This window comes from Motacilla alba, chromosome 3 (assembly GCF_015832195.1).
Source record: "Motacilla alba alba isolate MOTALB_02 chromosome 3, Motacilla_alba_V1.0_pri, whole genome shotgun sequence".
NCBI lineage: Eukaryota > Metazoa > Chordata > Aves > Passeriformes > Motacillidae > Motacilla > Motacilla alba.
The window spans coordinates 72125811-72139396 of NC_052018.1; the positions used below are offsets into that span (position 1 = coordinate 72125811).

Sequence of the window (13586 nt, forward strand, 5' to 3'; positions counted from 1 at the left end):
ATGGAATAACTGCAATTTTTTTCAGTGAAAAAGCAGATATTGTTCCTGGATACGATTTTTTAGTGAATTCGGTGTGGCCAGAAATAGTACGCGGTTTGGAAGAGAAATTACCATCACTTTTTAACCCTGGAAACCCAGATGTGTTTCATGAGGTAATTAATTTTTATTTTTTCCATTTCTAATTTCTGTGACACAAGAATTGAAAGAGTCATGTTCTCTAGCTTCTCCCTCCCACCCCTGCTGCTTTTGTCTAAATTCATGTTGTTGCATGGCTTGGAAGAGGAAGTTTTCTCAAACCACTTGGTTCAATTTTCGTAGGAATTAATTCTCCCCTCAGGTTTGTTAGGAGAGCTCGTACAGAAGTTATTGGACATCATTTAGCCAGGTGAATTAGTTTTTATTTTGGGAGTAGAATTGCAATGTTCTTGAAGGTGGGAGTGGATGACTCCAGTGCTCACTCAAGTCTAGAACTGCTGTATAGCAGGAGCTGTCATACTAATTAAATACCTGGGTTGCAACTTATTTTTTACTATGGGAAGATTAAAAAAATTCTTTGTTTCACTTGCTTGTTTTAGCTTTTGCTCTCTTGCAGTACTGCAGATTATGTTATGATTATAAACACAAGTCAACTAAAACTTGAAAACATTTGGCAGCGCCATCAGGTTTAGAAAACAGAGATAGTATTTCTCTAGTATCACAAGCTGACATTAAATAATGAATTTAAAGTACTTGTCACTCTTGTATTTTCTTCATTGGTAGTGCTGCTCTGTCTCTAAAACATCATCTTTTACTAATGGTGAAACAGATTTTTGGTCTAGTATGAAGATCTGCTCTGGCAGTGCTTTACTTGTGATTTGTATGTCGCAAGTAGAAAATAGGAACTCTCTGCTTTTCCTCATGTCCTGTCTGCTTTGTGTTTAACCATGATTACTGAAAAATTTGGATTTTTTTCCCCTGGCAGTTTGGCTTGTGATTAGTGTGAAACATTTTATTTTCAAGATAGAGATGGGAGTCAGTGATAAATTATCTGAAGGAAGGCATTGTTGGCATATCAGGACAGATGACTTAAGGAAATGCTGGCTTGCCAGTGGAGGTTCATAAGGCATGTGATTCTTCATGTGTTCCTGCAAAACTGCTTTTACTAAACACTTAGATATTTTTCCTTGGAGTTTAAGATCTCTTTTATACAGATAGATTGAATAAGTGAAAGCAGGTAGGCATGACTGTGTGTGTTTGCAGTGCTGTCTCTGAATAAGAAGCAAATTACATGGATGTTGAAGAAAGCTGTGGTAGTGCCACGCAAGTGACACCGTAATGTGTTCCTCCTCCCTCATGAGAATTCTTAGTTTGCCATGAAGTTTTAGTCACTCTTCAAGCTTTCACCTTATGCTCTACATACTGCACATTGTGAGCCTTGTTGGACCTTTGCTGTACTGTGCTGCATGATGTACAGGAGTGTGTTGTGTCTTCAGAAAAGCTGGGTTTGCTTAAAAGGCCTGTCTTACATTACTGATACTGTCCAACAAAGGCGTTGTGTTTATTTAAAAAACACCAAGCAATCAAAAAAAAACACAGTAAAAACCCAGCACCCACCCATGACTTCCAGGTAAATCATGCAGTAAATCCAAAGTACTTTCCAGACTGCTTTGACTACTTTAGTGACTCGTGGTCATTAAAATCATTAAAATATTTTACTTTAAAATCAATACAAAGCTGAAATTCCAAGTGTAAAAATGCTATTACACTTACCTAAAGACTGATAGTTCTGAATTGAGAGGGAGGGAAAAACCCTTTAAAATTATTTTGCATTGATGATGAGCCAAGTAATATTACACAAATTTTAGACAATAATCTTTTGTCTCCATTTTCTAGGTTGATAGAAATGCAGAACAGTTTTTTTCTCCATGTGTATTTGCATATATACCTATGTATAGTTTTAATGCTGAAAAGTTTGAATATGCTGTGTTTTCTGTTAAGGGGTTTTTAGGTGTAGAGGAGAGAGAGAGGGATTGAAAGATTTGTTTTAAATGCTTTAAGAATCAAACTGGCAATGTTGAGTATGTTAAAATAAGTGTTTGTGCAAGGTGGCTTTTTAAAATAGTTTCACGTTGATGTTGCTTTATTTGAGTTAGATGTGTAGATTTATGGGTATTTGAAAAGAATACTTCTTTTGTCCCTAAACATTTATTTAAGATTAAGTTTAGATTTCTCTGTTTGAAAATTGCTCCCTTTTGGTTCCCGATTTTACTTTTCTTAAATAACTGTGCAGTCAACAACCCAATTCTAGAAGCTGAAACAGGAACCAATCTTGCAGTTAATTCCCTCTCCTCGATATAATGTTCTCAATATTGAGATAAATGTCTCTTGAGGTGCCTTGTATTTGAAAGTGATAGGTCTTTACAGAGTGTTTGGTTTATATCTCTGTCTTACACTTAGGGTAGCAGAGCATTAACAGCTTGTTTACCTTTTTACACTGCTGGGTTTATTATCTAAGAAAGGAGGCTTGAAAGAGAACTAATCTGTCATTCAGTCTGGGTCTAACTCCCATACCTTTTATGGGTTCGTTGTGTTATAAATACAACCAGGTTAGGAGAAAAGTAGTAATTTAAAATCTTTTGTGTGCATTTTTCAGAATATTATCTTGACACTGAAACTACCACGTCACAAGAAAGATATTCCATAATTATAACTTTAACAGAAAGTTATGAACTTACTGAGATACACACTACAAAAGCATCCCTGTGGCAGTTCATGTCCTTTCTTCACAGGAGCGTTTTTGAGAGCAGGCCCTCTAAGCAGCAACCCAGGGGCTTCTCCTGATAACGTTTTACTGCTTCACAAGAGGCAAAATCACGTGGCTCCCGTAGTGCTCTGGATTGTGGATTGAACCCTAACCCTGCACTGAAGTCAGAAGCACTGAGAGATTGTCAGGCTTATTTCATTAATTCAGTAGTGAATTTATGGGAATATATGATAGGATTTGTGGCTGTTTCCTAATTTTTTTTGATAGAAGAAACTTGCACAGAAACCAAACTAGCTTTCAGTTCATAGAAGTAATTTTGACTGCAGTTGTGTTTTGATTTTAAATTTATTTACCTAAGTTTTATGGTCTGTCAGCAAGATTTATTTAGTATGAAATAACATTTTTTGTACTGTTTTACTTCTGGTTTTCATCAAGTATTTGACTTTCTGCTTTGTGCATGATTTTATTTATTATTTCATTATTTTCAGTCTTCTCATACTATTCAGACTAAATCCACAGTATGTTTGGGGATTGATGTAATTTTTTTTGCTTGCAACCAACTTAAAACTATTCATAAAGATCTTATTAGAAGTATACACTGGATGAAGTTAGTTTATCTGAAATTGTTTGAAGTTCTTCTGTGTATATTTGATATTTGCAAAACATTTTTAGGGAAACAGCTCTAGAAATTCTTATAATACAGGTCCTGTGTTACAGACAAAAATATTGTGCTTCCATTTGCGTGTGCAGTTGGCTGTGTCTACTTCTGAGTTTCATTCCTAGTTGTTTCTCCTCATTGTGTAGTTTTATCTGTTGCGCCTGACTCTGTTAGTACTGTCCATCACCACCCCAGTGATTGAGCTCAGAAAAAGTCACAAATCTCCGATCAGTTTTGCTTGATCAGCGTGCTTGGACAGTTTTATGCTTTTTAGAAGTGTCCTTACCATATAGTGACACTTTCAAGTTAGTTTGGTTTTGGTGTCTCTGCAGTCCAGGCTTTTAGCCTTGTATGATTAGGTGATGTGGGGCAGTGTAAGCCCATCCTGAACCTTGAGCTTAGTTGCACCATGGTACAACTGTTCTGCTGAATGGTTGTTGCCCTTGTTTGCTGGGAGCTTGTGTGTGATCAGAATGCTCCTTCTCTTCCTGCAGAAATACACCACCAGTATGGATTTTGTACGGAAATTTGAACGGCAGTGTGGCTCCCAGGCCAGCGTGAAGCGGTTAAGAGCTCATCCCTCTTACCACAGCTTTAACAACAAATGGAATTTGCCTGTGTATTTTCAAATAAGGTTGGCATGCATTTTTTTGTTCGCTCTTAAGGTCGCACCTCCTCATTGTTCAAAGTCTCGCTTGTCAACAAATCATATGGAAATCAAATTAAGAATTTAATTATGTCAAATAACTTTTATATATCTTTCAACAATTTAGCAGAAAACCACATAACTACTCTTCAGTATGTACTGTGTTGTTACATCAGATTTGATAAGCTACTCATAAGACTTTCAGGAACAGATCAAAATAAGTCTTGGATTCTTGTTTCCAATTATTTTTCTCCAGCGTCCCTGAAATCCCTGAAACTAAGCGGTATGTTGAATGCTACTTATGCAAATCCAGAGGAATACTTACTGTGAGGGAAGAAATCTTTTTTTCTTAGAGGTATAGAACTAAAGGACTTAAGAACGTCCATCTTTTCCAGACCTAGCCTTGTTTCTGACATTCTTTTTGTCTCACAGGATGTACTCCTTAACTTGTAGCATTGCCTTCCCAAAGATTGTCCTCCTATTCCTTGTTCCTGAGGAGCTAAGTAATAACTTCTAGGTTATTTTACTAGCAGGTCTGATGTATCTGTAGTATTTCATTTTACAGACCTTGCAGCTAGAAAAGAACAGAGAGACCCAAGAAAGCCCATTTTTAATTTTAGTAATGTTAGAATTGTAATGAACAAAATAGAATAAAAAACCTGTATTTTTAGAAAGGGTAGTTTACATGTCTGACTGTAGGGCTGGAGAGGAACCCTCCAGGCAAAGAACAGAACATTGATGAAGTCTGCTATGACCCAGCTGTGCCATGTGTAATCTGTCTTGGTCCAGAGCCTTCTGACAGCTTCTTAAAAAAAACCCAAACAGACAAAAAGTGGAATTTCCAAAACAGGGGGAAGAGAAATTGATGTTTGTTTTTAACCTGTATCACTTTAGTGGCCTTTTTTATTGCACAGTTCTGTACTTTGCAATAACACTATCACAGTCATGCCACTATAGGACACGCAGTAACACAATGTGGGCATGCTGCTCTTTTCAAGGTAGAAAAAAGGACTTTTTAATTTCTGATTCTAACATTTATGGATTTCCAAAAGTGACAGTGGATGGCAGAGTGAAAGTGCCACCTCTCCAATGACACTGGAATGACCAACAGTTCATAAAATTTCTCCTCCTCCATAAAAGAATGCAAACCAATGTTATTTACATAAAGTGTGTAAAAAAGTTTGTTACAAAAATGTAAACATCAGAAGGCTTAGAAAATCGTGAAAAATCAAGGTGACAGTCACATTTATACAGTTTATTTAATCCAGGATGAATCTACACTTGTGCTGAAAAATTCCATTTAGGAATCTTACGAATGGTAGAGTTAATATAAGTGATGAGAACATGGGGCTGGGAGCTGGGTCTTAGTATTTTGGTGGTTCATGGTGTTTTGTAAAGCTCTAGTCACAACATCTGATACCCTGATTTGTTTTTTTGCTTGCACATCTGTTCCTGCAGTTGTGTAGTGAACTGATAAGGACCTGTTACTCAGGAAAAAAAAAAAAAAGACTGATTTTCAACTTCAGTCCATTTCCCCAAACCACTTAACTGTACAAATATTCATGCTGGCCCAAGGGAAGGGGCAGGAGTATTCGCTACATAGTGGTGCACAGACTAAAAGTGTCTGTGGAACTGCAGCCATTATGAACCTTTTAACAGAAATGTATCATTAATTGCCCTTTTTGTTTCAAGTCCAACTTTTCTAGTAGGAGACCAATTGATCAAACTTTGATAATCTTGCTCATAAAATTGAAATGGAGCTTCAGCATATTTCTCTTCAAAACTGTTTCCCATTAGGTATTCTGAGCTTTGATTGATTAAAATACTTCTAAAAAATCATTTTCCTTTAGCCCAAGATTACTGTAAGTCTGAATAATGTACTATTTTGAGAAATGTTTGGATAACATAGCTGATTCATCTTAAATGATAGTATTCCTTTATATTGGAATAATCTAACTTTGGAAGTGCTCGTGAATTCTAAAGTGCATAATTGTGAAAATAATACAACATATTAATTATATGTGTCAGGGAAGCTTTCTCTTGATGTGTGTTCATATTCTTTAAGTCATACAAGATTTTGATTGAACTGTTATCTCACACTTAGGCATTTATAGTTAAGATTGTTTGGTGTTTCCTTTTTTCAATTACAGAAATTCCCCAGAAAAATCAGCCATTACTAAAGCCTTTAGAAATGATCCTTTGAGGAACAGATGGATGTTCAGGCATTTCTTCTGTAACAGTGCTGGCACAAGCAGCACCAGTAACTCTTTCCCGTGTTTCAGTCTCTCGGTTATGTCAATGTGGCTGACTGTGCTGTACACTGGGGAAATTATTTCCTATGTAAGACATACTCAGCAAAAATTACATTGTTATTAAAATCTTTTTCACCAAAAGACTTAAAGATACTGCTCTGTTGATAGAAGAAGGGCATATGTAGAACTGAGGTTTTGAAGCCATTTCACAAACATGTTTAGTTGCTAAACATCCATCCTAGTCCATTAGGAGTTTGAGCAAAAAAAGCTAGGTGGGCTCCTGTCCTGATCTGGAAATGATAGTTAAGGGACTTTGAAAGAAACCCTACAGGTTTGTAATTACTAAGTTTGATAGAAAGACTTACAGAGTTACTATGATGCACATAAAAGCAAAAAAGAGGAAATTAATGACAACGAACTTTCTACAGGGAAGCTTAAAATGATGCAAGTATGGAAAAGTATCAGAGGTTTTAATAACTTCTGCTGTTATACCTAAAAATTTTTGGAGATGTCATTTTGGTTTGCGTTGGGTTTTTTTGTTTTGGTTTTTTTTTTTTTTTTGCTTTGAATGGTGATTTTTTTTTAAAAAGGGTATTTTAAAAGGGGAATTAAAAAAACCCAGCAGGTGTCCTTGAGGAACTATTGATTTTTGTTAGGTACAGAATTGTTTGCAGAACCTAATGTTACTGCTCATTAAGAAACATGTAGAAAGCTGGAGCTCCAGTATCACCTGACATATCTGAAGGTTAAAGAAGTATGTGTCAATTTGATTGCTTATAGAACAGTAACACAACAAAAAACTTCCCTCCTCAAAAAGCTGAGGACTTGTCACTCTGTGAGCTATCATTTTGATGTTTGCAACCACAATTTTAATAACATCCCAAAGTATAAGCTTTGTATGTGCCTGTAAAATGTCAAAGGTTCTCTTTCAAGTGTTTGAATGCTGTTGTTAAGTTGGGCAAAAATAACCCCAGGTTTAAAATCTGTGTATGTCCATTGATAGCACAGAGAAATAATACTAAAGTTAACATTAAAAAATATTTAGGCATCAGTTTAAGCAACTGTTGAATTGTGATAGTCAAAATTTTTCTTTCTCACAGATTCAGAGAAATAGCAGGGGCCTTGGAAGAAGCACTTTCAGATACTCTAGAGGAAGCACCAGGTAAACTTCTATTGCAAAAAATATTTACTGGAAAGGAATAAATACTGTTGTATAAATAGCAGTGATCACTCTGTCTCTTAAATATTCAGTAACACGCATCCCGTGGTTCACGTGAGCTTCCTTATTTCTGATTAACTGTTCAGACAGTATAAAACATTGTTACAGAGATGGCAATGTGAGAATTCTGGTCAGCGATGACTTTGCTTGCTAAAAACCCCCTCTTTAGCAGCTGTCACTGACATACTTATTGAACCATCCCTCCAGTGCAAGGAGGGGTTGTTAGCATTTGACATCTTCTAAGTGACAGCCAAAAGGCTATGCTGTGTTATTGGGGCATATTTTTCTTAATGTTGTAGTGGTGTGTAGAGGTGAAAATGACTGTCTGTTGGCAGCATTTAGGCTTGCTGTCATTCATAGTGTTGGTGTCTGCTCCAAAAATATACATTGATTTATGAGGAGATGAGGAGGTATGCACAGGAAGAATAACCTGATAAATGCATATGAAGCATATTGTAATCAGAAGAACTAATTTCAGCTAACAGAGTGAATACTTATGAGGAAGGTATCAATGGGCCACCTAAATGTCTGTATGTGTGTATCCACACATCCCCTCTGAAGCAAACCAGGAGAAAAATATCCTAATGGAGACAAAATATATAAATCTTAACACTTCAATGTGTAGGCCTGGAACTTGCAGACACATTCCTTATCTTTCTAATTGTGTTCTCTAAAATGTTAAAACTGTGTAAACTGCTTTAAATGTAAAACTGAGTAAACTGCTTTAAAAGCATTTTGTTTAAATATGGATATTTGTACAGTATTTTAAATAAATATTTATAGCAAATATCTCATATAACTGGGAGAGGAGCAATAGTTTAGTGGTAAGGGAGTACTGTGTTATGGCTGGCAGGAATATCTAATGTAACTTCTTCAAAAGACTGCCAAAAACTATTTTGGAAATGTTATTTCCTGAAGTGGATTATTTGGCCAAGCTGTTTCTGCCTTTATTGCAGGCAAATTCTCATTTCTGGCTTTTGTCTGCACAGCTACAGCAAGACTTCAGTGGAATTTGAAATTTAAAGCATTGAGGAGATAGAAATGTATTAAAGCATTGCCTAAAACAAACTCTTAATATACTATCTGATGGTTGTATCTTTTAGGAAAGATCTTGGGTAAATGTTGGGTAGTGCCATCACACTGATGTTGCATCTTTTAGAAACATGCTTAGGAACTTGACCTTTGTTGCCCAATTGTTTCTAGCTGGGAGCTCGTTCTGTCTCTTGGCCACTCACATGGTCTGGACGAGTCTTGTGAAGTGCTGGTCAGATCAGATGTTTTTGCCGCTGTTAGCACACCGCCTGTGGAAACTCAGCCTGCAGATCTTGGCGCGCTACTCCGTGTTCATCAGCGAGGTGAGAGAGCAGCCTGCTTTAAGGGGCTGGTGAGGGGGTGTGTCCATCAAAAAGAGACTCTTTGAAGCAAAATATGTAACCTCTTAAAAAGAGTTCCTTTGTGAAGTTAATGGTTTTTAACCTTCAAGCAGTTCATGAGTTTGGCTTATAAAAAGTATCACTGCAAAATCTGTGATTAGTCACAAATATCAGTACTGTTGCAGTGCTGCTGTCTGGTGGTTGCCAAAGCTGTACTTCATGCTGCTTAATTCTGCCTCTGCCACTGAAACAAGAAGCCAAAATCTTAGTTTTCTTCTGTTTGTGTGTTGTTGATTGAGTGAATGAAGCTGTGAAACAGAGCCAGAGCCTGCAAATAAGAAGGAGTGATATAATCTGGATCAATTATTTAGTATTGAGAGTGCAAAACCAGAGTTTCCCAGGCAGCTGACTCAGCATCAATGATCACTGCTTTTGAGCAGAGAAAATGTGCTTTGCTCTTGCACTGCCTGCTCCCAGCCATACAAGTGAGCCCTTGTTTCTTGTGCCATAGAGAGACAGTACAATAGAATAATTGGGATTTGAAGAGATTTCTGGAAGCCATTTGGTCCCAATTCCTACTCAAAATAGGATCAGCTTATATGAGGTTGTGCAGAGCCTGCTAAATTGAATTTTGAGAATATCCAAAGATGGTGATTGCACCCTTTCCTGGGAACCCTGGTCCAATGATTGATTGCTTTTTCTTCTTATGGGATCAGAATTTCTCTTGGTACAGTACATATCCATTGCCTATTACTCTCTCACTGTACCTCAGGGAAAAATCTGATTCTGTCTTCTCTGTACATGCCCCTTTGGTAGTTGAACACAGCAGTAAGATCTCCATTTATAATTTCTTTTATGACTCAGTGACTTAGTTCTCTCAGCTAAATCAGCCCATGCAAAGTACTGATAAGACTTAAAACAGAGTAGTCAGGGGAAGCATTTGCCTGACAGCAGAGAGCTTGAGGAGGTGGGAGAAAGGAGTTGTTTGACATCAGGACTGAACTGCCCTCTCCTAACCTTAGTTAGAAAAATCTGTTGTAAATCATCCAACTTTGTAATGCACTCAAATTTTTTTTTAATATTTACTTTTTACATATTTTAGTAATTATATGCCTTGAAAGCGTGGCATTCTAATGCTGAAGTCTTACAGGTCCTTTATATGCTGTTTCAGTTTGTCCAGCTTTAACTGCCTTCACTGTTGCTAGGGTTCACACTTCAATTTGATGTTTCAGGTTTCTGTAAGGCCCATTTCCAGTGAAAATACAAAAGAAGGCAAAAAACCTGTGCCAGTTGGTAGAAAGGAATCTTCTTTAAGCCTCAACCCCAGTGAGGACCAAGGAAATGGAGCTTCTCCAGAAAGTCTGCCAGTGTCTTCTATATCCAGTACTCAGCTGATATATGTTGCTGCAGATCTGGACAAACTGCAGGATCGGGTTTGTGCTTTTGACTTTACTTAGAAAGATCTTCATTGATGTTTTTGGCATCTTGTAAGGGCATTAAATTGTTTAAAATAATGTACCATAATTTTTTTTTAATCTTAAATGCCAAAACTTGGGTGTCTGATACCTGAAATACATGGCCTGCTCTGTGCTTATTTGGAATGGCAGATTATGGGCAAACCACTTCAAGTATTTAAATTCTTTTTATCAGTAGCTGCTGGACTTAATTCCTAAAATACTATCTTTTTGAAGTTTTCTGGTGTGAAGTGTCAGTCTGCCAATCTTACCTTTTCTAGTGAAGTCCCTGTTGCAGCTTGGAGTGTGGAGCAACATTCAGCTTTAATGTGTTTAAGTGTTTGCTGGTTTTAGTCTTCAAGGTTGGAAAAGGTTTTATCATCATGATTATACTTGGTTAATGATCCAGAATCTTGAGGAGAGATGTATGTTGTTAATTGTCTCCCAGTAGGGATGATTCCTATGTATTTATTTTCAGTAAGGCTGAATTTTCTGTAATTTGTGAAGCTGTAAATTGCAGGAGGGTTTTGTTAATTCTAAATTATTTCCTCTGAGTACAATAATAAGGTAGATGATTTAGTGTGTAAGCCTAAATTCCTGTGTATAATGTGAACTTCTAGTATTGATTGCACAGAGATGCAGTAAAATCATAGAAATTGAGGGTGTTTTGTGATGCACTTGAAACTTACAGGATGTTGGAAAAGTAATTAAAATTTTTATAACATGACTATATCTCTCCTGGTTTTGGGTTGTTTTTTTTCAGATTCCTGACATCTTAGACATGATTAAACCAAAGCTTGAAATGATTGGCTTCAAGAATATATCTTGCATTGCAGGTAAAGCTCCTCCCCCTTTCTCCCAAATCCCCTCTGCCAAAAAAATGAAATCAACTTTTACAGTTTCATTATTTAGGATGAAAATACTTAATGAAATTTGCCTTCTGTTTCAATTGTTGAATAGAAACAATCTTGAACAGATCTGTTGATTCAAGAAAATGCTTAACAATTAAAATTGAGTAAGTCTAAAGTGCTTTTCAGATTGTTCTCCAGAAAGTGAGGACTTTATCCTAGAAGATTCATATCTTTAAACTTTTGAAATAATTGGGGAAGAAGACATAAGGAGAAGCTTTCCATTATCCAGTAGAAACTAAAATGTTTTTCTAAAATGACTGTTCTCTCTTAGGCCTGATGAATCATTTGAGGCAGAGGGTTATCAAAGTGTCATAGTTAAATACCTTAACTTCAGAGGGTAGAAGCAATTCGGTATTTTAGTGTTTTTAGTGTCCTTTTTTTTCCTGGGTTTCTGTTTTGGGTTGGTTTGGGTTGTGGATTTGTCTCTTTGGTTCGTTTGTTTGGTTTTTTTTTTTTTCCATCTGATCATTCTTTATGTGAAATATGGAGTTTGATTTTAATTTAATAATTAAAGCTAGGCATGTAGCTGCATGAGTGAACTAGTCCCTGTCTGCAAGCATAGCCAGGAGTTCTGCATCATGAATTCCACTGAAATCTCTAAATCAGAGCTACTGGTAGATGTCCAAGTCTATTAGAGATGTAGGAGCTTGTGCACATCCCCTGCTCAGTAGATGGTCTGTTACCAGTCACAGCTTTGAGTTGAACATATTCCAGTAATTCCATAGGGAATTTAGAGAGAATTTCACACAGTTTCTTTGGAAGGTCAGAGCCTTGTGATTCAGGCCCTTGCCTCATTGGTAATACTGGAAAAACTTTGAACCTGAAGAATGTTACTTTACTCCATTTGTCTTTCCTTGCCTCTCTCTGTGTTTCTGGCTGAGGAATGGTAGGTATTACTGGCAGTGTTTAGTAAGTGGCTAGTGTGTATTTATTTGGTAAGCATATCCTGTACTCCACACCAGATAGTGAGTGAGTGGGATTAGGAAGCTGAGGGGATTCACATAATTTGTGTTGTGTTCGGACAGGGTAGCTCAGTTTAAACTTCAGCATTTTTACTTTAATAGGAGCCTTGGAAGATTCAAAGACTTCTCTATCAGCCTGTGTGCCTACCTTGAATAACAGGATTATCCAGGATCTTAGTGAGTCCTCCTTTGCATACCTGAAGAGTGCACTGGAAATTCCAAGATTATATAGGAGAACCAACAAGGTTAGTGCTGCTCACAAATGAAAAAATAAATCTCAGAAAGACCTGTGCTGAGATTATCATGAGTTCTTCGAGCCTGTCCATATCAGCTTGACAGAGCCCATGACAACGTCTTCAACCTAGTGAAGTATAGTACAAAAGCTGTAGGCATTTTTCAAGGGTGTAATAGTCTGTTTTGGGCACTGAATCTGCTCAACTTTGTCTGGAATCAGCATGAGCAGAAAGAGCATTCAGGATCATACCCTGGTAATAGGAATGGCTGGCACAGGCATCTTTGGAAAAGCGTTGGGCATTTTGAACCTTGTTCTCTATTATATTGTGCTGTATAATGCTACTGAATAATTTTGTGATGGTGTCTTTCCTGTGTGTAAGGATCTCTTCATTGACTTGTCCTAAATGGTTTATGTATCTCTTTGCTTTATGTACAGTATTAGCATTTTTTACACATGCTAGAATTGGGTGTTGATACTTTGAGTAAGTAAATGACTGGTTCTTTCTTCCCCAACTTGTTTCCCTGTCCTCTGCCAGGAGGTGCCAACTAAAGCTTCACCTTATGTTGACAGTGCTCTTAAGCCCTTCTACCGACTGCAGAATGAGTGCAGAGATACCTTGAAGCAGCCCATGATTCATCAGTGGTTGGAAGGTGCTCTCTCTGAAAGCACACAAAAGTAAGAAAACCATACAGAACATTATTTGCCTTAGTTAAAAACTCCAGTGTCTGTTGAACAGGCACAGGAAAAAACAAAATGCTATGAATTAAGACAACTGTAAAGAAAATCAAAATACAGCACTCTTTAGGTGGGATATATTTCCTTTGATTTACTCTCATACTGCATGTTCAGCAGATGGAAAGCTGGGCAGGGAATCCAAAAACCTGATTCCTGCTCATATCTGTACAAAGCATGACAAGGTGGATAGGGCATTTGAAAAATTGGTTAGTTCTGGGAATGCAGCAGTGAACTGAAGATGTGCAAAATTGATGTAAGACCTTAACCTCATTACTTTCATTGAAAGTTACTAATCTTGTTACTTCAGTGAACAGTGGTTGAATTTTCAAGAACTTGAGTTCTACTGTCCTTTGACCTCTTTAATGTATGCAATGATTATCCAACTTTTTAGTGGTTTA

The 13586-nt window shown here is 37.0% G+C and overlaps 1 protein-coding gene across 4 annotated transcripts in view; it reads left to right on the top strand.

Annotated features, from left to right (window-relative positions):
- Window positions 1-13586, top strand: part of COG2 (component of oligomeric golgi complex 2) — a 28173-nt gene that overhangs the window by 9320 nt on the left and 5267 nt on the right. For all 4 annotated transcript variants that reach the window (XM_038133054.1, XM_038133055.1, XM_038133056.1 and 1 more), the window contains 8 exons: window positions 26-152; window positions 3896-4035; window positions 7400-7461; window positions 8722-8873; window positions 10124-10324; window positions 11109-11181; window positions 12321-12463; window positions 12989-13128. In XM_038133054.1, the coding sequence (XP_037988982.1) occupies window positions 26-152; window positions 3896-4035; window positions 7400-7461; window positions 8722-8873; window positions 10124-10324; window positions 11109-11181; window positions 12321-12463; window positions 12989-13128 (1038 nt within the window). The remainder of the gene's footprint in view (window positions 1-25; window positions 153-3895; window positions 4036-7399; window positions 7462-8721; window positions 8874-10123; window positions 10325-11108; window positions 11182-12320; window positions 12464-12988; window positions 13129-13586) is intronic.